The sequence below is a fragment of the Mytilus californianus genome, unplaced genomic scaffold (assembly GCF_021869535.1).
Source record: "Mytilus californianus isolate M0D057914Y unplaced genomic scaffold, xbMytCali1.0.p SCAF_15, whole genome shotgun sequence".
Classification (NCBI taxonomy): domain Eukaryota; kingdom Metazoa; phylum Mollusca; class Bivalvia; order Mytilida; family Mytilidae; genus Mytilus; species Mytilus californianus.
Genome location: NW_026262637.1, coordinates 16,364,605 through 16,389,399, shown reverse-complemented (window position 1 = coordinate 16,389,399; position 24,795 = coordinate 16,364,605). Strand labels below are relative to the sequence as shown.

Here is a 24,795-nt window from a genome sequence, read left to right as displayed (position 1 = left end):
ATTGTAACTTAGATGGAGAGTTGTCTCATTGGCACTCATACCACATCTTCCTATATCTATATAGAGAAAAACCCAGCAGCATAAGATTTTTGACTGCATTTCATGCAATCTTTACCTTAAAACAATTTGTGAGTACCAAAGCCAACTTTTTGAGTTATGTATTTCTCAGAAAACCAGAAACCAAAGTTTTAGTTGTAACACAAATTGCTTTTTCTAAAACCTCAAAAGTATTTCTGTTATAACCTTCTTTTTTATTTGCTATTTCAAAATTAAAGAACCTTAGTGAGCGCGCTCACATACCCCACGTCCCCACATTGTCATTGGAGAAATAAAATAAGTGTAAGAAAAAAAAATTGTATCAAAAAAAAAAAAATTGAATCATAATTTCCTGCACATCTACATAGTATGTCCTTATTATCTACACAGTTTCATGAAATTCTGTTGTGTGGTTTGAGAGGAGTTGCGATGACAAAAGGTTGCAGTAGTATATTGGGCAAATAAGTTCAAAGGGGCGTAACTCTTGGAAAAAAAATTGAATCGTTATTTCCTGTCGATATGCACATCTTCGTAGTATGTCCTTATTATCTGAAAAGGTTTCATGAAATTCTGTTGTGAGGTTTGAGAGGAGTTGCGATGACAAAAAGTTGCAGTAGTATATTTGGCAAATAAGTTCAAAGGGGCGTAACTCCTGGAAAAAAAATTAAATCGTTATTTCCTGTCGATATGCACAACTACATAGTATGTCCTTATTATCTAAAAAGGTTTCGTGAAATTCTGTTGTGTGGTTTGAGAGGAGTTGCGATGACAAAAAGTTGCAGTAGTATATTTGGCAAATAAGTTCAAAGGGACGTAACTCCTGGAAAAAAAATTGAATCGTAATTTCCTGTCGATATGCACAACTACATAGTATGTCCTTATTATCTAAAAAGGTTTCGTGAAATTCTGTTGTGTGGTTTGAGAGGAGTTGCGATGACAAAAGGTTGCAGTAGTACATTAAAGTAAATAAGTTCAAAGGGACGTAACTCCTAGAAAAAAAATTGAATCGTAATTTCCTGTCGATATGCACAACTACATAGTATGTCCTTATTATCTAAAAAGGTTTCGTGAAATTCTGTTGTGTGGTTTGAGAGGAGTTGCGATAACAAGAAATAGGACTGACGGACTGACGGACGGACAGACAGACGGACGGACGGGTCAAAAACATTATACCCTCCGCAACTCGTTGCGTGGGGTATAATAAAACAGAAACACAATAACACCAGAATTATAGATATAGGGAATGTGGTCAAAGGTATTGTATATAAAATTACATTTAAATTCATTTTCAGCTAGAAATAGAAATTATAAACTTTACAAGTTTAGTATTATCAAGTTAACTGAAATCAAACTCATCAAAGGACAAATTTCAAACTATATATATGTTGAAAATTATTCACCAGTATGTTGGATCTTACTAAAATTTATTAAATTGTGAAGTTCTCTGAGTAAATACAACTATTTAAATCATAACTCATAATAACAGATATAAGATCAACAAATGGTTGACTCCCTTCATATGTTTTCAAATGTACCAATTATCATTATCTAATGTATCCATTCAATCATAATCTATATATATCACAAAACAGAATATCAAGAGACACAACTCTGGACTTGTGTGAAAAAGTAAAACAGACAAAAATCTTATTACCCTAAAGACAAAGTCTACAATTGTTATATTATTTATCAACAACTATAAAAAGAACAATGTACAATTTGGGATTTCTAGAATGTATTCTTAGTAACATAATGTATGCCCTGTGAAATATGCTGTTTTTGACAGATGAAAATCTAAACACAACATTATAGGTGTGCAAACTGAGTAAATACAAATGCACATGTGATCTAGTTTAAATGAATCACAAATCCTTAAAAATATCAAACTAATAATATTATATACATATATGACTTATTTTATATTCAAACTATTCTGAGAGTATGATTCTTGTTTACAATCACAAAAACAATGTACATGGAAAAAAACATAATTTTTTGCCTGAAACTTTTTTGCTGTTAAAAAATACATCTGAACAAGTTCTGTCAGCCTGCAAAAATAATATAAAAAAAACTTTTCTACAGAATTAAAATAAAAATTTATATTGTTTATCATAGAAATAAAATGGATTTTGTCTTGTTTAAAGAAATTATGTATGAATTGAATTTAGTTCCAATCTCAGAAATCAAAATTAATCTATGGAATTTCTTTCAAGTTTAATATTTGAAACATACACTTTCAAACCATATTCCAAATTGACTTCAGTAAACTTTGTTTAGCATTTAAAAGTAATAAGATAGATTGCTACTTTTTATAATTTTATAGGATTGTAAATAAACTCATGATAAATACCAGGCTAAAAATTATCCTGTCAAGTTTACATAACTATTCTGACTCTCTCTCTCTCTCTCTCTCTCTTTATATTCAAATATGTATAACTGTAACACAACCATAAATAATACAGTCCTGCATGTTATAATTACACCAAAACTACAACTTAAAATATGTTCTGATGGAATAAAACACTTTGTTTATGAGACAGAAAGGTAGGACGCTAAAGTCTCTTGAAGGTAACCAGATACTCAGGAAATGCTTGTGAATCATGGAATATAATAAACATTGCAGGATTTGCAACATTATTAGTGACAGTATCATACAGGATATGACTTCCTGCAGCTTTTGGAGGAGGAACTTTGGTGTCTTTATTTCCCACTGCATACTCTCCTACTAAAACACGACATAAATACATTCTCTTGTGTTTATTTGCATCTTTGTCTGGTACAGAGTAGGTGTCTTGCACAGAATAAGCTGATTCCACTGCAAAGTATACTCCAAGTCCATACGCTGTTACTGTAGATAAAAAGGAAAACATATCATAAACATGGTGAATCTATGAAGTAAGATTTTGTATTGGGTCATGTATTATGTTGAAGTATCAGCAACTTGGAATATGACATTTCCCAGTGTTAATCTTTTAGAATTACAAAAAAAAAAAAGAACTACTAAGGATTCACCTAATTTCGCGAGTACAAAATTTTTTTTTTGGATTGAGAGAATATTTTGTTTTCATGGATATTTGATATTGTGGTTTTGCCAAAGTCTGCATAGAAGGTTATAGAAAATATGTATTTAGTTTAACATTTAAATTTTTGGTACATCTATACCTATGAAATCCAAAAATGTGGTATCCCAATTTCCTTGATTAGGTTTCTTTCTAAAAAACTATTAGCAATAGGTCAAATAAATTTGGTGTACAGAATATATTTTATGTGAAAATGTCTGTCTAATGAATCATTGATAACGTAAAGTAAGGTACAACAAAACCTTGATAAAAAATTTAGGCACAATCACTGTGGTTTCCAAGGCTTTGATAAATCAACTTAACATTTGGTCAAGTCAACCATTTTTTCCCAGACATTTACATATATATAATTTAGACAAAATTTCGAATGTTACTGGTCATTTTGTCCAGTAATGCATATAGCACTTAACAGGACCAACCCAACTTTTACTGGCCTTTGTCCAATGTCTGGCGACCTTGGGAATGCCAAGTTAAAAGGGTGGGACAATTTGGTCTTTTATATAGTATATTGTTACTTACAATTTTTACCACAATAGCTTCTGTTAAATCCATATCTATTTATGCTATCCATGGCATCCTTAGAAAATCCATGCCATAAAAATCTTTCATTCTGATTTCCTGGTTTATTTGTAGCATCAACAGATTTCTTCTTTGCTATATATTGTTGATATAGGGTTTTATTTTGCACTCTTTCAATCTAAAATACAAAATGTGTTATAACAAGTCACAAAATTCCTTCTAATAAAATGTGTAATATACATAAACATCAGGTTTCATACATATGAGAGAAATGGGAAGACCTTTCTCTTTAATTTTCTTTGTAATACAAAGGCTTAAGGTTAAGTTACATGCAGAAAACGGGCTTTGGTTAAGTTACAGTAAAATAATCATGGGGTCACAGACTTTGCTTTAACAGTATATATCATTCAAAGTATTGTTCTCAGTGAAAAAATACCACAAAACATTGAAATGAGCATAACGTCATCGCGTTATAGGCCACAAAACGTCGATTTTTGACGTTTTTATCTACAACTAGATAACGGAATGGTGAATAACATAAAAATGAACTTGGTGACCCCATGATTATTTTATATCATTAAAACGGAAATTCATGAACCAACAACATTCAGTTTTTTAAAGAAAAATCTATGGAGTAGAAATTTAAGATTTTATGATTTAAGACAAAAATAAAGAATGTTTTTAGCTTATTTTATATGCTTTCTATACAAATATTCACCTATTTTGAAAGAATTCACTCAGCAATATTTCAGACAATAAAAGAGATAAATGCCTTCTTTTTTTGATTTTCAGTTATATTTCAACGAGCCAAAGTTGTATGCAAAATTATACCAAACTCTGTGACTTAGCCCATTTACGGTTCCTTGACCTTAATATGAGGTTACCCAGGATATCAAATATTTGCCATTGGCAATTTTACATTTTGATGTTGAGAAATTCAAAGGTAAATAATTGTTCATTTTGATTCTTATAAAAATGTATGAAGATTAAATATATGTATTTTTTTTTTTAAATCAGTTTGTTTAAATAATGTTTACTTATTTCGTTCATGCATGGTTATATGAGCAATTCTAATATGACGTGCTTCTTTCGCTTGGTAATCAACACCGTGATAAAATTCTCAATATATCTATACTTAGCGCAGACTCAGAGATGTACATAATAATGACTGTTAAAATATACCTCCCACGTAAATCCACATGTATTGTAACCTATGTGTATTAACGCTATGTTGATTTCGCTGTGTTAAAAATTACAATTAAAAAAAACCTACATAACCTTAATTCTAATTCTGATGCATAACAAAAAGAATTAATGCATTAGAGATCGGAAAAATGTACAAAATCAAAATAAATCAAAATTTCGCGAAATTCCATTGGCGCATTAACGTCATTTCAAAACATGACGTCATATGACTGAAAACGACAAAGCTGAAGGTTTTTCAATTGCATTTACCTTCTAAACTCGAATAATATTGCATTAAAATAAAATTTTGAGGTAGGTGTTACTTTTTTTCTATTTTATTGCATTATTCACACATTTACTGATTTCAGCAAGTCAACATAGCGGCTCCTTCGTTACAAAATGTCAACAGTGAATTTGACAGTACCTTACGCGAAAAAAATGTAAATTAAAAATGGCAAATGTTGGGTTTGAGAATTAAAATAATCAATCCGATTTTTTCTAGTGGTTATTTAAGAAATTATTCATGCAAGCTACAAAATTTATTAGATTTTGTACATTTATCTAACAGTGGGTAAAATAGAACAGCCACACACACGGCATACCCACCCTTGCTTCAGTTTTTTAATGACAGTATTTGTCCTATAAGAATCGAAAAATTCATGGAAGCCATAGATTTGTTGTAAATTTACACATGGCCTGGGCCGTGATATTCATTAATTTTATCCCTCGCTAACGCTCAGAATTAAATTCGAATATCACGGCCCAGGCCATGTGTAAATTTACAACAAATCTATGGCTTCCATGAATTATTTCTTAAATATCTAACTGTAAATGTGTGAGGGCTTTTCTAATCTGTCGAACACCTTCTTTCAGCTTCCTTAATTTTCAACATTATTAAGAAATTCATTAGCAAATTGTGACCAAAATATTTGTTTTCATTTTAAACATTGAAAAAATTCAAAGTATCTGCAAACATGAAGTAGGTGTCTGATAGATCAGAAAGAGATTTTTATGTTACAACGGTTACCTCTTACTCTAAAGCAATATATATGTTGTCATTCTCTTATGTGGTTCCTGAGTTATTTGACTAGCTGACAGATTGACACAGCAACTATAAATAGCCCTCATTCCTAGTGTCCGGTATTCTTAAGATTTACGCTACATTGTTTTTTTAACTGCACTGTTCTTGTCAGATTCAGAACAAAAAGTCACTTCTAATGATTTTAAATACATGTAAGCCCTTTAATATCACTTAAAGAATAATATATGCTCACAGATTATGTTAACATGAGTCAATTTTCATATAAGAATTACCTTCACAAACTCTACGTTTACTCCACGTGCAGTGTCTGTAAATTTCTTAACAACATCTTTGTATTCTTGATCTGTAGATACCAGTGGTACAACTTTTAAGTTTTCTTTCTCGTCCATATGTGTCCATGTTGACGGTGGCTCAAATGTTTTATCTGACATAAAATTTCAAATTTATAGCTCTCTTATGATTACTATTAATGATGAGTGGTGATTCCTTATTTTTAGTTATTGATGATCAAAAGAATTTGTATACCAATAATTATTAATATTTCATGATAATTTTCAATACATACTGTTTATTAAATCTATAACTTTTCATCTATTCTCCTATCATTAGCAGTGTTAAAAAGCAATAACATTTTCCAGACTAACTTTGTACGTCATTTTAGATAATTGTTGACTGATAGATAGATATTCACTGAAACATACTATGCTGACTATTTCATATAATTAAAACAATAATTTTGAGGTTTTATACTATGTTCCCTCACAAAAAGTTTAAACTAAAAACCCTAGCAATTAAATCCTTGACTCCTAACAAATTGCAGGGAACTTTTATGAAAATACTTTCAAACAGCAGGTTTGATGACAGACTTTTGTATAAGGACTTGTTTTTACATCTAAATAAGGCCATGTATGAGTACATGAATTAAGAAAACATATACCTTCAGAATTCAAAATAGATATATGACTCACCGACAAGTTTTGATTTCCTCAGAACTTTAACTGTATCAGTTGGATCAGCAGCAGGATACTCTTCATAAGAATCAAAGTCAACAATGTATTTGTTTCCATCACTATCAAGGAAGAAAGCTTGTGGCTCTTGTTTCATCAATGCTGTCTCTAGTAGTACAGTAACATCATCAGGATATTCCTTCAATTCTGTCTTTCCATTATCGTCGTCCATAAAGTACCACTGTGCGATATCTTTAACCAGGGTAGCTTTCTGAATATTTTGTTTGCCTAGTTCTGCTTTTCTAATAATATCATTAATCTTATCCATTGCTGTAGCTACAAACTTGGTCATTCCTTTTATTGTTATTTTTTCATTAAATTTGTCAACATTAACTGTTACTTTATCTGTTTGTTCTAGTTTCTTCACTTCTGCAATCTGAAATTTATCAATATTTTTTTACTTAAATAATGTGATATAGCAATGTATCAAGAAATACACAAACGTTCTATTTACATTTTAGTTATTATTACAGATTGTCAAATTTGGTTTATTTCTTTTCTGTTAAAAGGACCGCAAAAGAGCTAAGGCTCACTGTTTCCCTTTGTATGAATAAAAACAATTAATAAAGTTTGCAAACAATTTGCTTGCAGTCAAATCAGTGTGTTTCGGTTGCTTTTAAAACAATTCAACATGTACAGGTAAATAACAACTACTGAACAGTCTTAATGTAGACTGAACAGGTGTTAATTGACTACAAGCACATGTACAGGTAAATAACAACTACTGAACAGTCTTAATGTAGACAGAACAGGTGTTAATTGACTACAAGCACATGTGGCTTGCATGAAATATTTCTTAAATAATGAATACTGTAATCTGTCAACTGATGTATACTAATAATATAGAAGCTGTTTACAAGGAGAAATATCTATAACTAACTGTAGGCTATCTATATAGCTAGGAACCTTAATTTTGTTCAGTTAAGCGGCTCCTCTGAAAAGGGATAAATGTTCAATTCTTTACCTGATCATTAGTAAATTCTTTGATGATTTTGGCAGGAACAGATTTTTCAATATGATCCTCTACTATTGCTGTTTCTAACAATTTAATGGCACCATCAGCAGCCCTCTGATCTTTAGAGTAGATAACAAAGGTCACCTTGTCATCAATCTTTCTATCTACTAATGCCTGAGCAGCAGAATGTCTTTGACCTAATGCCTGAGCACTGGAAAGTCTTTCTTCTGTAGAAACTTTTATCTCCTTTTCGCCTGTTGAACATTTAATGATATATTAATTTCAAGATATAATATATTTAAAATAAAATCTTCAGTTTATCAGATGAAAAGACAAATGTATCTAAAGCACATCTTAAATTCTGAAAAATATCTAACAACTTGTTCCATTTGCTTATATTCAACCAGCTAGTTTTTTTCTATTTTCTGTTATGCAGTAATAAAGAGGAAGACGAATAAATAAAGATTTTAATAATATAAATTTTTCGATAGGCAATATCTAATTAATCACACCACATAGAAATTATTAGAATAAACACATACCTTGAGACGATAGGCAACAATACTCAATAATAAATAAAAATTAAAAATAAAGATGACAGAAAATAAGTGTTTGTGGCCAAACTGCTTTCATTTTGCAATGTGAACTTTAAATTACACATTGAAATTCATTATAACTATCATCATGATCATAGGCAATACTTTTGAATTAGAGTTATCTTCCTTTGTTCATTTCATTGATCATATGTACACCATAATCAAAATTCAACAGCCTAGTAAAATCTACATATGGCTAGGAACAAAATTTTAGATACAGGATAAATAAAATGCTCTGCAGGGCGCAGCTTGATACGACCGCAGAGGTCGAACCCTGAACAGTTGGGGCAAGTATGGACACAACATTCAAGCTTGATACAGCTCTGAATTTGGATTGTGATTAAATATTTGACACAGCATAGGTTTCTGACACAGAATGAATGTGGTCTAAGAACTTAAAAATTTTAAATTGGACATTCACCTATTATGGTCCAATATCCAAAATCTAAATACATGGTTAAATTCAGCATATCAAAGAACCCCAGGAATTAAATTTTTGATGAAATCAAACAAAGTTTAATTTTGGACCCTTTTGACCTCAATGTGGACAAAGTTGATAACGGGGCCCAAAAATCAAAAATCTAAATACATGGTTAGATTCAGCATATCAAAGAACCCCATATATTCAATTTTTGTTGAAATCAAGTTTAATTTTGGACCCCGATTTGGACCAACTTGAAAACTGGGCCCATAATCAAAAATCTAAATACATGTTTAGATTCAGCATATCAAAGAACCCTAAAAATTCAATTTTTGTTAAAATCAAACTAAGTTTAATTTTGGACCCTTTGGACCTTAATGTAGACCAATTTGAAAACGGAACCAAAAATTAAGAATTTAAATACACGGTTAGATTCTGCATATCAAAGAACCCCAATAATTCAATTTTTTGATGAAATCAAACAAAGTTAAATTTTGGACCCTTTGGACCTCAATGTGGACCAATTTAAAAACGGGGCCCAAAATCCAAAAACTAAATACACGGTTAGATTCAGCATATTTAAGAACCCCAAGAATTCAAGAATAAAACCCTATTGAAATTGATCAAGAAATAAGCAATTTATACGAAGTATCTTCTTTTGCACAATACTGTGCAATTGAATATTTCTTGCTATTGTGCAATACTGTACAATTGACAATTTCTTGCTATTGCGCAATATTGTGCTATTGGATATTTCTTGCTATTGCGCAATACTGTGCAATTGAAGATTTCTTGCTATTGCGCAATACTGTGCAATTGAAGATTTCTTGCTATTGTGCAATACTGTGCAATTGAAAATTTCTTGCTATTGCACAATACTTATTATATAATAATTTACACATCCTGTTTGGTGTGTATCTCCTACCATATCATTATTATTTGCTTTTAAATATTAATCAGAAATAACCAACTTAAAATGGAAAATTTTAAAAGAAAAAAAAAAGGAAAAAAAGAAAAAAAAGAAAAAAAAAAATCCCCCCCCCCCCAAATTTTTTGAACCCCCTTATGATTCATCACCCCGAAACTCAATCCCAGCCTTCCCTTTGTGGTATGGTACCTTGCAGTACAATTTCAGAGAGATCCATACTCTTGAACACAAGTTATTGTCTGGAAACTAGAAAAATGCTTATTTTTGGTCTCTTTTTGGCCCCCAATTCCTAAACGTTTCGGGCAATTACCCCCAAACTCAATTCCAGCTTTCCCTTTGTGATATGGAGCCTTGTAGTACAATTTCAGAAATATCCAAACACTTACACACAAGTTATTGTCATGAAACTAGAAAAAAGCTTGTTTTTTGCCCCTTTTTTGGCCCCTAATTCCTAAAATTTTGAGGCAATTACCCCCAAAATCAATTACAGCCTTCCCTTTGTGATATGGAACCTTGTGGTACAATGACAGAGAGATCCATACACTTACACACAAGTTATTGTCTGGAAGTTACAAAAATGCTTATTTTTGGCCCCTTTTTGGCCCCTAATTCCTTAACTGTTGGTACCATAACCCCCAAAATCAATCCCAACCTTCCTTTCGTGGTATTGAACCTTATGGTAAAATTTCATGGAGATCCATTCACTTAAACTAAAGTTAGAGTGCGAAAACCAATGTGTCTTCGGACGACGCCGGACGACGCCAGACGACGACGACGACGACACCAACGTCATACCAATATACGACCAAAAAATTTTTAATTTTTGCGGTCGTATAAAAATAAACAAGTTCGGGGGTCTAAACAGATAAATAAATATACACAGAATGATGGACTGATAGCCCAATACTATCCAGTTTTCTAAATTTTTATTTTTAAAGTTGACAAAAGATTTGATTTGATTTTTGGTGTTTTAACGCCACTTTTAAGCGCTGCTTTTGGGCTATTTCGTGGTGGTCAGTTTTTATTGGTGGAGGATGCCAGAGTGCCCAATGAAAACCACTGACCCTCGATAGGAAAACTGACAATCCTTGTCAATTAAGATTGGAGTCGAGTGCACCTGGGGTTCGAACTCACAACCTCAGTGTTGACTGGCTAGTGATTACAGTAGTATCTACTTGGCCACTGAGGCCCCCAGTTGACAAAAGACGGGCTGTGTGAAATTGATATACACGGTAGTACATAAAGTACCTGCAATGTATCCTCAAGAAACCCAGTTTAGAAACCTTCCAACATAACCTTTAATGTTACTAGTACATACAGTACCTGAAATGTATCCTCCAGAAACCCAGTTGAGAAACTTTCCAACATAACCTTTATTGTTACTAGTACTGTGGTCAACACACTCCTTAATGGCTGCCATGAAATCTGTCATCATTTTCTGTTGGTAAATAACCACATGAACTTCTTTGACATGGTTGATTGGTTTACTGTTGAATTTTTCCACTGCTTTAAACATCTGTTCTGCTGCTTCTTTAACAGTTACATTGCTGTTTGATGTACCTGAGTGTGTAATATCTTTAACAGTTACATTGCTGTTTGATGTACCTGAGTATGTAATATCTTTAACAGTTACATTATTGTTTGATGTACCTGAGTATGTAATACCTTTAACAGTTACATTATTGTTTGATGTACCTGAGTATGTAATATCTTTAACAGTTACATTGCTGTTTGATGTACCTGAGTATGTAATACCTTTAACAGTTACATTGCTGTTTGATGTACCTGAGTATGTAATATCTTTAACAGTTACATTGCTGTTTGATGTACCTGTGTATGTAATATCTTTAACAGTTACATTGCTGTTTGATGTACCTGAGTATGTAATATCTTTAACAGTTACATTGCTGTTTGATGTACCTGAGTATGTAATATTTTTAACAGTTACATTACTGTTTGATGTACCTGAGTATGTAATATCTTTAACAATTACATTGCTGTTTGATGTACCTGAGTATGTAATACCTTTAACAGTTACATTATTGTTTGATGTACCTGAGTATGTAATATCTTTAACAGTTACATTGCTGTTTGATGTACCTGAGTATGTAATACATTTAACAGTTATATTGCTGTTTGATGTACCTGAGTATGTAATATTTTGGTTAAAGATTTCATTACATGAATAACATTAACAATGTGATTTTCAGAACTATAAAATTACTTGTAAAATCATCTTATCGAAATACTTTTAGAACAATTTTTTATTGTTTTTCAACAATAAATCTGAAATAGTAACCATTCAGAGTATTTGATTTTCATTTAATGTATAATAGCATATTTATATGCATCACTTCATCTTATTAATTTACTGATATTAAAAATATTTATGAAGATCTGACAGTCTAGTAAAAATTTCTAAGTAAAAAGATATGCAGGATAACAATCCAACAGTCACTAGAACTATATATATATTGAAGCATTTTTTGTGAGTTATATCGTTTCTGCCATTATGGCCGTCTTCATTGGATTAAATTACAACATTGAACCAACAATTACATAATGGCCGAAACGTATAGAAAAATTGTGTTATAGTTTTTATTATACAATCAATCAGAGACTTTATATATATGTATATAAATAACCCACAAAAATGCTTCCATCTTACGAGACTATTACTACATATGATATTGAAATATTGAATTAAAAAAAAAAATCGATTATCTCCCCTTTAACAAGACATTTGCAAATCACTGTTTGTTTACCTATAAACTTTTATCAAAATTCTCTTATTGACAGGTTAAGCTTCATATCTATTTTCTTTCATAATTTTGCAACCTAGCGGACGTACCTTTTCTTTTACTACTGAATCTGAATTGAATGAGTACAGATCAAAGTACACATGAAAGAAGCTAACATTAAATATATCTTGTATACCTAAAGCTGGAAATGCTACAATTGCTTTCTTTAATTCCTCTGTTTTTTTCAGTGCTTTTTTGACTTTGTCTTTCAAAGTGACAGGATTGGGAGCAGCATGGCCACTTGGATTAAGATCAGTCATATCTATATGTATCACAGCACCACATGGCAAGGATTTTGATGATGTGTTTGTTGTTACTGCTATACCGTCTTTTCCCATTGCTTTTCCTAATAATAAAAATTAGAATTATATCATTGGGAGCTTATATTAATACCCAGCTGTAAGGGATTATCTACATGCATGTCCTGAAACCCCAGTGTGTACAATTACTATAATTAACATTAATTTTCAGTAGCTAGACTCTACAGCTTTCAACATCAGAACCAAAAACCATGTTTCTTTTACAAACAATATAGATCTTAACTTTAATGATGCATCATTATTACCTCTGTAACATTATATAAGTAATAGAGTTCAGAGTATTAAAACAAATACCCTTAATGTTTTGTCTACTGTAAAAATACTTTTATTTATGGGTATACCAATTTTCATGACATTTTTGTGGGTTTTTAAATAAGTGGGATTTAGTTTTCTGAAAAAGCTTTTACATAGTCCTTTGAGCACATACATTCGTGGATAAAGCCTTCTATAACAAGAGTGCACACACTGAAATGTCTCGCCTTCTTTACTAATCATTTATATTATGTTGATAGTCCTAAATATAAAGCTTTATTACAACTGTCACATAAACTTAACATTAACCAAGTAAACTAAACATTGACCAATGAACCATGAAAATGAGGTCAAGGTCAGATGAACCATGCTAGGCAGGCATGTACAGCTAACAATTCTTCCATACAACAAATATAGTTGACCTATTATTTATAGTTTAGAAAAACAGACCAAAACACAAAAACTTAACACTGAGCAATGAACCTTGAGAATGAGGTCAAGGTCAAATAAAACCTGCCTGACTGACATATAGATCATAAAATATTTCCATACACCAAATATAGTTGAACTATTGCATATAGTATTAGAAAAAAAGACCAAAACTCAAAAACTTAATTTTGACCACTGATCCATGAAAATGAGGTCAAGGTCAGATGACACCTGCCAGCTAGACATGTACACCTTACAATCATTCCATACAACAAATATAGTAGACCTATTGCATACAGTATAAGAAAAACAGACCAAAACACAAAAACTTAACACTGAGCAATGAACCTTGAAAATGAGGTCAAGGTCAAATAAAACCTGTGTGACTGACATATAGATCATAAAATATTTCCATACACCAAATATAGTTGAACTATTACATATAGTATTAGAAAAAAAGACCAAAACTCAAAAACTTAACTTTGACCACTGAACCATGAAAATGAGGTCAAGGTCAGATGACACCTGCCAGCTAGACATGTACACCTTACAATCATTCCATACACCATTTATAGTTGACCTATTGCATATAGTATTAGAAAAAAAGACCAAAACTCAAAAACTTAACTTTGACCACTGAACCATGAAAATGAGGTCAAGGTCAGATGACACCTACCAGTTGGACATGTACACCTTACAATCATTCCATATACCAAATATAGTAGACCTACTGCTTATAGTATCTGATATATGGACTTGACCACGAAAACTTAACCTGGTTCACTGATCCATGAAATGAGGTCGAGGTCAAATGAAAATTGTCTGACGGGCATGAGGACCTTGCAAGGTACGCACATACTAAATATAGTTATCCTATTACTCATAATAAGAAAGAAATTAACATTACAAAAAATGTTGACTTTTTTTTCAAGTGGTCACTGAACCATGAAAATGAGGTCAAGGACATTGGACATATGACAGACGGAAACTTCGTAACATAAGGCATCTATATACAAAGTATGAAGCATCCAGGTCTTCTAGCTTCTAAAATATAAAGCTTTTAAGAAGTTAGCTAACGCCGCCGCCGCCGTAGCCGCCGCCGGATCACTATCCCTATGTCGAGCTTTCTGCGACAAAAGTCGCAGGCTCGACAAAAACCATGGAAATTGAAACCCCATGAATAAAAGTACTTTCACAGTATTTGTATTTTATGATCTTTATGTTCAAACAAAAGTTCACTAAATTGCAAAAAATAGACTACAACCATGAACTTACTCTGACTTTTCAGCTGGCCTTCTAGTTCTTTTCCACCTTTGTTTCTGATTGCATTAGCCACTGCACCTATAAAAACAATCACACTTTGCGTTCAATTCTAATAATATAAACCCTTGGAAAGAAAAACTATGAGAATCTTAACCTGGCTGCAAATAATTATGTCAAGTTTCCCAAAATATGAAGTACATGTAGAAATTTTGGTGTTCAGATTCTGTCAGATATTTCATAAAAAGGTAATTTTCTTATTTTTTAAATCCTGATTTAGAATCAGTCAGTTCACATTGCAAAAAAGAAAGCTATCTTTACCCTTCATACTTGGGAGCACCTTGATTGTGTAAATTATTTAACTTTTAATAATAATAAAAATAGATGTAAACAATATTTCTATAACATTTGGATTTTTTACACATTCTATTGTTGATAGTTCTATTACTATATTCTGATTTGAACAGTTTATACTTGGATATACATTATACTGTTGAAGTACTCTTAGATCAGTACTTTGTTTCTGTAATCTACTTTCTTATTTTTCTGAGGAGTCAGCCCCTTCCAACCCATTTCTACAGTCTGTTCAAATCTTGCAGTTACACCACTGTTCTAGGTTAAGAGAAGGGATAGGCACTCAAAACCATGTTCAACTCTGACATATTCTGCATGTGCCTGTCCCAAGTCAGGAGTATTTAATTCAGTGGTTTTTCTTGCTGGCTGTCTGATCTGTCATAGTTGTTGTTAATTTACTGATTTGTTCTAGATAAATTAAGTCATTACTTTTCTGGTATGAATTGTTCTACATTTTGTCATATCAGGGCCTTGTATAGCTTTGTATATGGTGTGTGATTTACTCATTGTTGAAGACTATAAGGTGGCTTTTAGTTGCTAATATAATTTGCTCTCTTGAAGATAGTTGTCTCATTGGAAATCATACTACATTTTCTTATTTTGATATCAAAATTGAATATGACAATATTAATGACTATCAAGCAATGATACACATTTTTAAAATAGGAAATATTTTGATTTGAAGTTATCTTCCATTATCAATAATAGAGAACATTAGCTTCCTTCCTTCTCTAAATCTGTACTAGAAAATGATATAAATTAATTACCATTTTGTAACTTACAATGTCGAACATATTACAACTTATTCTACCTACCCTTAGTTAAATCCAAATCAATATTAGTTCCATTAACTATAACATCCACTTTGACAGCAGTTATGTCCCCTTGGTAGATTTTTAATACCAGATTTCCTATGTCAACACTATACATTGTATTGGCATCTACAGCATGTTTTTGTGATGGCTGTATTGGTTCTTTTTTTGGCTTCTGATTTCCAGCTTTATCTGTAAAATATAAATTCATAAACCATACAAAGTGAATACTGTATTTCATGTCATGAAAATCAAAAACTGCTATGTAATTGACCTAAATCAAACCAATATCAACCTATGTCTTAGTTATAGTTGTGATTAAAACAAAATATATCCAACTAGCCTAAAAATAGCCAAAACAATCTTTCATTTTTCTATCATTTTTATTACAAATTAATGAAATGTGCTAAATAACAGACTTTGTAGCAATTTTCTTACAAAAAAATCAATCATTTACAGCTTCTTTGTCATTTCTAAAATGTCTTTCCTGGATATACACCCTCCCTATGTCGCATATCGCCAAAAAACTGCAGTTTCCAAAGGGTGGTGGTTTAACCTAAGGGAACACTATCAACATTTTACCTTCAGAAAAGACTAGGTTTTGTTTCAGTGTCAGGCTTAATACAGTAGTTTTATATGAGATTCTGTATGTGGTTTACAGAACATAGAATGATGAACAAATTGTTCAGAACAGAGGGCAAACAAAATAGAATTGTGAAAAATAGGCAAAAAAATAAAAATAAGAGAATAATAGGCTGAATAATCAAAGCACCAAGGGCGCTATAGGCAGTTAATTAAAGAAAAAAACAAGGCAAACGAGGCAGAAGTTAAGATGAATATTGTGGAAAAATTGGTTTTATTATTTATCTCAGCTATTTCAAGTATCAAAAAATGTTTGTACCTTAATGTTTCTGCTATCTAATCCTACCATTTTCAAAAGTTATTTTTAATTTATTTTAAATATACCTTTCCTAAATGAAAATTTTTATAGGCCCAGAAATATCTCAAAAAATAATTCAAGTAAATTTAACCTAGACCTTTTTTTTTTGCCTCAATTAAATTTTATAATAAACAAGAAATAATTGTAACAGGATGCTGTAACGAAGTCTCCCCATCAAAGCTCCTATAATTTGTCATTCCCATGGTCGCCTGACATTGGGCAGAGTCCAGTACAAATTGGTTTGGTCTAGTAAAGTGATATGCATATGTGATGCCTAGGAGATTGACCCTGTACGCTTACAAGTTCTCAAAATGTAGGGTTGATCCCCAGGGGACTCGCCCTTTATTTCATTTGATTTGTTTTAATGTCCCATACAAGAATATATATGGTTTCGGGGTGGGGATCTCCACCATTTGCAAATTATCAAAAAGAAGAGGGTAGAGGTGACCCCTGGGAACTTCCCCTATATTTCATTTGATTTGTTTTGATGTCCCATACAGGAATATTTATGGTGTAGGGGTGGGGATCTCAACTGTTTACAAGGTCTCAAAGAGGGGGATCGCGACCGTTTACAAGATAAAAGCACATTCTCAAATTGAAGTGGGGTGGGGTAACCCCAATAGACTCACTCTATATCTTATTTTATTTGTTTTATTTTTATTGTCCTGTTATTATAACTAAAGACTGTGTGTGTCTATTACTTACTGTTTTTAAGTTATAGTCTTTAGAAATTATAAATAATAAAATCCCATAGGGTTCTATAGTAAACCCCTCATTTCTTTAGGTCCCTCAAAATACCCCTAAATAGACCACAATTCACAAAAGAAAGATTGATGGCTCTCCTAGACATGTTAGTCTAAAATTTTATGAAACCCTAAGTAAATCTGACAAGCGGTTTTGGAGAACCGCTGCAGATAAGTTCATCTTTAAAGTGTCAGAAGTGGACCCAGTCTAACTTGTCTCTGGGACAAGTTGTCCCGCATTCATTAAAATATATCATTGATTTCCGGTTCCATTTCTTTCATAAAATAACAACAACTTTATTTTGCAAGGTCAGTGATAAACGGAATAATATAGTAAAAATAAGGAATTTAAATGTGCATACATTTAATTGAAAGCAATTAAATAATCATAATCTTCTTTAACAAAAAGAATATCATGATTAACAATGCTTACTTTTAATCGGGCAATGTATACTAGATCTTACTAACTTACGTTTCGTGCAAGTTAAAACTACCCCAACTTAGACTACTATACTTGATGCCAAACAATATTCCTGCACCTTTTGCCATTTGGGAAATGTAAACTACTTGTAATTAGAGATTTTCGGCAATGAAATATTTCATACAATTGTTTTTTAACATCTTAGCCAATAGCACAGGGGATAATAAAATACATACAGAATTCTATTGAGCACTATTTCCTATGTGCAACTTCAAATATTTTACGTCATTCAACGATTATTTAAGGTTATTCTAGTCATATTTTTTGTATTCCAGAATTAAAAGTATCAAAAAAGTGTCCAATTAGTTATAAATAACATATTGGCCTGCTAGATAATAACAATGGCACTTTTTCAGCATTCGTTGGGAGGAACACAAATCTAGGGTGGTAGCATAAGGCAGCTTAACTGCCTAAAAATAAAAAAGAAATAAAGAAAAATGGTCTGAAAAAATAAAGAATGAAGGACCCCATCATGACCCTATTTAGCAAGGATTCCTTAAAGTCAACACTACACCCATACTTCTGTGGTGAAATCCTTCTGGCTGTTGATGTCTAGAATCCTGTCTGTCATGTCCTTGTCTCCGTCTTTCCTCATCTTCAAATGCCTAAAACATCAAATATTCTTTTAGTTTAATATCTGTAAAACAACTTATTTTTAAGGATATTTAGAACTCTTCAGTTGACTTCACAAAGATTAAACTTTCTAAAAAAAATATGTATTTATTTCATTTAATAGTGAAAACCAAATTTTAATGTGTTTAGTACAATTCTATTCTCCCTATTTTTTCTTCTAAAGAATCTCTTTAATTAATTGCATGCACAAATTAGTTGGTTAACAATATAATATTTAAATTCCATATTAACTATATATTCATTTTTACCAGGTTTGTATATAATGGATTATACTTCTAATTCTGTTCATATACATTGCCATATAATAGAATAATATCCTATTTTGTAATCTCTGCATAACTAAATCAAGTTTACCTTTACTACTTCATCATCTTTAAAGTACAGCACAAACTTAACCTCCTTAATACTAGACTTTGGATTCTGTCCAGAGAAATTCTCTACACAGCTAATCATATGCTTGGCAACAAGATCTTTTGGGTACCCTAAGTTGCCAGTCCCCAAGGCTGGAAATGCTACAGAGCTGCAATGCTTACTATCAGCCATGGTTAGACAACCATTTACAAATGTCTCAAGAACCTAAAAATTAATTCATAAACTCTGTTATAGATACAAAGGAAATATATGTGTATATAAGCACTGCAATACTTTTGATTAAATATACCCGGTATATGTTACTGGCATTTTCTAAATTTAGTCATTTTGTAAAATGCCTTAAAACTTTAGGCATTTTCTAAAATGCTTGCAAGATTCAGACATTTAACATAATGACTAATTCTTCTAGGTATTTTACAAAATGCCTGGAAAAATTGAAAGGCATTTTATAAAATGCCTGAAATTTTTTAAAGAATGAAATAACAAAATATCAGTTGAAAGCTTTGAACAACCAAGCAGTTTTATTTATGATAATTACTGAATGTCAAAGCTTGCATTTTAAGTTTTAATAATCAAAAATAAGTTTTACTGAACTATTCCAAATTCACACAAGCACAGTACAGAACTCGACAATTATTTGTTATTTCTTAAAATGTTTGAATGACAGAACTGTCACACAATATTTGTCCTGATTTTTTACAAATACATTATTCCACCACATTTAAAAAACCTGGATCATGACACATTTAGCTCATTTATTACCTTTTCTGATAAAATACTTAAGTAACTTAACGTTTGACAACATTGGGTTTCGCAATATGTACACACGTCACACTTGAATATCTTCTGTTTCATATTTTCCCAAAAGATTCAAAGTACATTATCTTGAACTGTCTGTCCCTATCCGAAATAATTTCATTTCAAGCGGCAGTCAAAATTCCTGTTCTTTATCCAGGTTGATCCACTGCAGACACAACCCATATATATATATGAATTATATCTAAATTGTTCTCGTCTTAAAAATGCATAAAATATATGCTGCTGAAAGCAAACAAACCAATCACTCAATTCTTAAAAACAAACTTCTTTTTCTCTTCTTCATATGTTTCACTTCACTGTTTTGAATCTGGATTTTCTGAAAAATTTGTTTGTAAATTTTGTTCTTATGAAAGAACAATTTGTCCTTCTGCCATTTTGACAAAATAATCATAAATTTACTATCTACAAATACAGAGTGAGCACAAACTTAACTTAGTTTCACTAAAAAGCACATATCATATGACTTACATACATTCCCAGCTGGTTTTTGAAGAATAAATTAATTCTACCGAAACATTAGTTATTTTTTTTTGCAAAACTTTGTGTTTTTGTTCACCTTTTGTCATATGCATCTCAATGATACCATTTTTGTATAAATTGCCTGAAACTGAACAGGCAATTTGTTAAATTTTGTTTCAAAATTTCAGTCATTTTTACAAAATGACTAGGTATAAATTGCCTGAAAATTCAGTCATTTTACAAAATGCCTAAATTTAGAAAATGCCTGTAACATATATAAAATGGAGTGCTAATTATATTGAAAAAAAATAGAAATGCTAAATGAAGAGCCTGTGTCGCTCACCTAGGTCACCAAGTTGCCTCTTCAACATCAAAGGCAAACATAGAATTTTTGACAAAAATCTCTACATTGTTGATCTTGTATTGCTGATTATTTTTTCTGTTTACAGTTTCTCTCTATCTTCATAAGTTTTTCTTTATCAAAACACAAAAGAGGGTATAAAAAATTGCCATTTTACAGCAATCACTCCTATAAAGAATCTACTAGCTATTTTGGAAAATTTTATCTTGTTTTTAGATCTTGTCTTGCTAGTTATTCTTTTCTTTTAAGTTTCTGTCTGTCTTTTATAGTTTTGAAGATTGATGGCAAAATTTTTAATAGATTGGTAAAAATCATCATTAAATGACAATAACTCCAATAACTAGTCTATCTATTATAGTTTTCAAGATATTAGGCAAAAACACTAAAATATGGTAAAAATCATCATTAAAGAACAAAAACTCCAATTATGAGTCGACTGAAGATTTCAATGCTGTTGACTTATTCGAACATCTTGTCTTGCTCATCATTATTGCTAATTAAAGATCTGCTTTCATACATAAAATAATTAATAAAATCCAATAATTTTTATTGGAAGTTAAAATAAAAGACTGACTTATGAAAAAAGAAGATTTTTTTCTCTTTTAAAAAACAAACTATATATGATACTGAAAGGCAACTACTATAAATTCATTTGTTATTGTGGGGTAATTATTAATGTGAATAATGCAACTGTGTAAGTATCTCAATAATAAGAACTCCCATTCTGATATCTGATACATTATCTGAATGAACTAGATATCATTGAGAAAGGAGCCATCTCTGTGGGCCCCGCTGTGAATAATGTGTGGTAAAAAATTTGTATCTTTATCATTGAACATGGGGTTGTCAACTGAAACCGAAGTTTATGACCTTGACCTTTGACCTAGGAAGTTGTACATACATTATGACACACCCTCTGGTGTTGGTTTATATACATGTCAAGTATAAACTTTGAAATCATAACAGTTCTCAAGATATAGAGCTGGCACGATCTTTACCATAGGACATGGGGTTGTCAACTAAAACCAAAGTTTTTGACCTTGACCTTTGACCTAGGAAGTTGTACATACATTATGACACACCCTCTGGTGTTGGTTAATATACATGTCAAGTATAAACTTTGAAATCATAACGGTTCTCTAGATATAGAGCGGACACAATTTGTTACGGACGGACGGACAGACGGATGGACAGACTGATCACTATAGGGCATCCGCCATTCGACGGGGCCCTAATAAACTTTGAAATCATAACGGTTCTCTAGATATAGAGCGGACACAATTTGTTACGGACGGATGGACAGACAGACGGTCGGACAGACGGTCGGACAGTCGGTCAGACGGACAGACAGACGGACGGACGGACAGACTGATCACTATAGGGCGTCCGCCATTCGGCAGGGCTTTAATTAAGTTTTTCCCAAGATCACAATAATTATCTCATATTTTTGTTCAGTCTTCAAAAATCATATCATAAATGCACACACTAATTTCTAAATTTACAATAATCAGAGCAATTTTATTATGCATCAGATTATAACAATCTGAAAATATTATAGCCCTTATTTTCATTTTCATATATGTTTCCCTTTGCATCCAATCACATATAATTTAATTTTGGATGTAACGCGTCTTCTGATTGGCTGACGTTGTTTTGTTTATCAGCTCATAGACACAATTTTGTCATGTGACCGTGACGTCATCAACGTTTTTTCATGGTTTACTCCGGTTTAAAATGGAATTTAGAATTAAATTATAAGAAATGACTGTAACATTTTTTCTGTCTATTCAAAATAACATAAAAAATGTGGTGCACACTTTAAAATAACCCGCTACGCGGGTTATTCAGTGTGCACCACATTTTTGATGTTATTTCTTCATAGACAGAAAAAATATTACAGTCATTCCTTAAATAACAAAACCAACAGGCAACCTGATTTATTGTAAACAAAATAAGTCCTATTCTAAATACTTATAATATACCTTAATGGTTGATCCGTCTGGACGCCATGGTTCTAAACAGCCATGAAGAACAATTTTGCATTTTAATTTGCCACCCTTTGTTACAGCAACTTCCCCAGAGTTAATTCCCTTTGGATATTTCTGTTTACATTCATCCTGAAGACCAGAGCCTCCAGCTCTCAATAAAGACTGTGATACAAGTCCAGCAGAGAGGTTTAAGTCTGCAGATGTTGTATTCACAATTGCATCAGTCTGTAATATAAATAAGAGTTAAGATTCACTATATATCTATCATTCTTGACAAAATTTTGCAAATAAATGCATAGTTTATATAATTGATTGTAAGCTCAAATTTAATATTTCACAGGCTCATAACAGTAAAAAATTCACAAGTATTTTTTGTTGAGCTTGTTTTAGAGTACTTTTCAAAGGATAATGATCATTGGGGTCACTATTTATCATTTAGTGGGGAAAAATTTGCCACAAGATGGTTAGAAAACAACAAATTAAAGATTTACTGTGGTACAGAAATATAGGAAATATGAAAAATGTTTAAACATCAAAATCTGAAAATGCTGAAGAAAAAAACTAAATTAAAAAAAATGAATTTCTTTTCCATGTTCCTTTTTCTTTCACACTTTACATACCCTTGACACTAGATGGAATTTCATGTCTCTTGTCCTTTAAATACGGTTGCTTTTTAGAAACTTATATTATATTAGTGGCTACTTAACAACACTGTTTCTATATAAGGTTCAATGCAATATAAATTTTATACTTATAAAATCAGGCTTACTTCCATCTTTGCTAATTCTCCTTTTTCAATTCTAATTCGTATATTTCCTTTGGGAATAGATCCAGAGGGATCTGACCCTTTACCTGAAAAAATAGGTACAGCTGTATGTATATACAGGTAACTAATGGTAAGGGAGTTCTCTCTAAAGTGGTCATATTGCATTTTTTAAGTAATAACTGCAATATGTGTTTTTTTCTTAAAAAAAAAAATTTTACAACAAAAATTGATATTACACATACTAGTGTATTTTTCCCGATATGTTCATGACTTGAGAGTATTTTTTCTCTTAAGTTCTGTTGTGAAATTAATTGCAAATGACTGAATAACTGTAAATTCAAATATTTTTTCTCTGTTTTTAGTTTTCTATGAGCACTCCTGCTTTCTCCACTAATAAAAACTGAACACAATGAAATAGCATAATAGTGCTGAAAGTGGCTTTAAACATCAATCAATCAATATCAATCATTCAATCAATCTCTGTTTATTATTATCTAATTGCATATGCATGACCACTCAAATTGATATGTCAGGCCTGAACATTGTAGCTAACAACAACCAGTACAGATGAAAGTATTTTCTCAAAGATTTAACCAATATGAAATTGTATATTTTTCCAATTTATGAAAAATTTCAACAACTATCAGATATGAAACCTGAATGCCTGTTTCCACCACCAGATGGGGTTCTTCCTCCATCCGTTCTCTGATTAAACAACTTGTCCCCTGCCTTCACAAACAGGTCTACAGAGCTCTCATTGACATCACATAGGTAAACAGTCTCAACTATGCTTGTCTTGCATGTCTTGCTCCTCTTGAAATAGTCCCTAACTGCCTGAACAATTGCTCTAGTTGCCTGGTGTGCCGGGTAACCAAAAATCCCAGTACACAGAGCTGGGATTGCAATTGTAGTATACTTCTTTTTTTCCGTCTCAACTATTGCTCTTTCAACACATTTCTGTAGTAGGTCTTCTTCTCTATTAGAACCACCTTGCCATGACGGACCAACAGCATGGACAATCATCTGACATTTTAATGTTCCAGGTTTAGAACAGTAACATTCACCTTCTGATAATGCACCTTTATACTTAAAGAACTTGTTACATTCCTCCTGTATACTATAGCCACCTATAACATTACAGAATTGCATTATCAAAATTGAAATAAAACAAGAATGTGTCCACAGATCCCCACTAGCAAGTTATCATTTTCTATGTTCAGTGGACTGTGAAATTGG

The 24,795-nt window shown here is 31.7% G+C and overlaps 1 protein-coding gene across 11 annotated transcripts in view; it reads right to left on the bottom strand.

The window, feature by feature from the left end:
• Positions 1-1,443: 1,443 nt before the first annotated feature.
• The window catches only part of LOC127725529 (protein mono-ADP-ribosyltransferase PARP14-like), a 54,717-nt gene continuing 31,365 nt past the window's right edge, over positions 1,444-24,795 (bottom strand). The window contains exons 9-25 of one of the 11 annotated variants that reach the window (XM_052232567.1): positions 24,216-24,686; positions 23,563-23,645; positions 22,788-23,018; positions 19,149-19,370; positions 18,682-18,766; positions 16,001-16,189; positions 14,847-14,912; positions 12,707-12,916; positions 11,825-11,869; positions 11,555-11,689; positions 11,465-11,509; positions 11,093-11,329; positions 7,834-8,078; positions 6,831-7,245; positions 6,135-6,286; positions 3,636-3,813; positions 1,444-2,884 (exon numbers count right to left, since the gene is read on the bottom strand). In XM_052232567.1, the coding sequence (XP_052088527.1) occupies positions 2,589-2,884; positions 3,636-3,813; positions 6,135-6,286; positions 6,831-7,245; positions 7,834-8,078; positions 11,093-11,329; positions 11,465-11,509; positions 11,555-11,689; positions 11,825-11,869; positions 12,707-12,916; positions 14,847-14,912; positions 16,001-16,189; positions 18,682-18,766; positions 19,149-19,370; positions 22,788-23,018; positions 23,563-23,645; positions 24,216-24,686 (3,305 nt within the window). In that variant the 3' untranslated portion in view covers positions 1,444-2,588. Of the gene's footprint in view, positions 2,885-3,635; positions 3,814-6,134; positions 6,287-6,830; positions 7,246-7,833; positions 8,079-11,017; positions 11,066-11,092; positions 11,330-11,464; positions 11,690-11,824; positions 11,870-12,706; positions 12,917-14,846; positions 14,913-16,000; positions 16,190-18,681; positions 18,767-19,148; positions 19,371-22,787; positions 23,019-23,562; positions 23,646-24,215; positions 24,687-24,795 lie in introns of those variants that run through there. The other 10 variants (XM_052232566.1, XM_052232571.1, XM_052232570.1 and 7 more) reach the window with 10 other exon arrangements.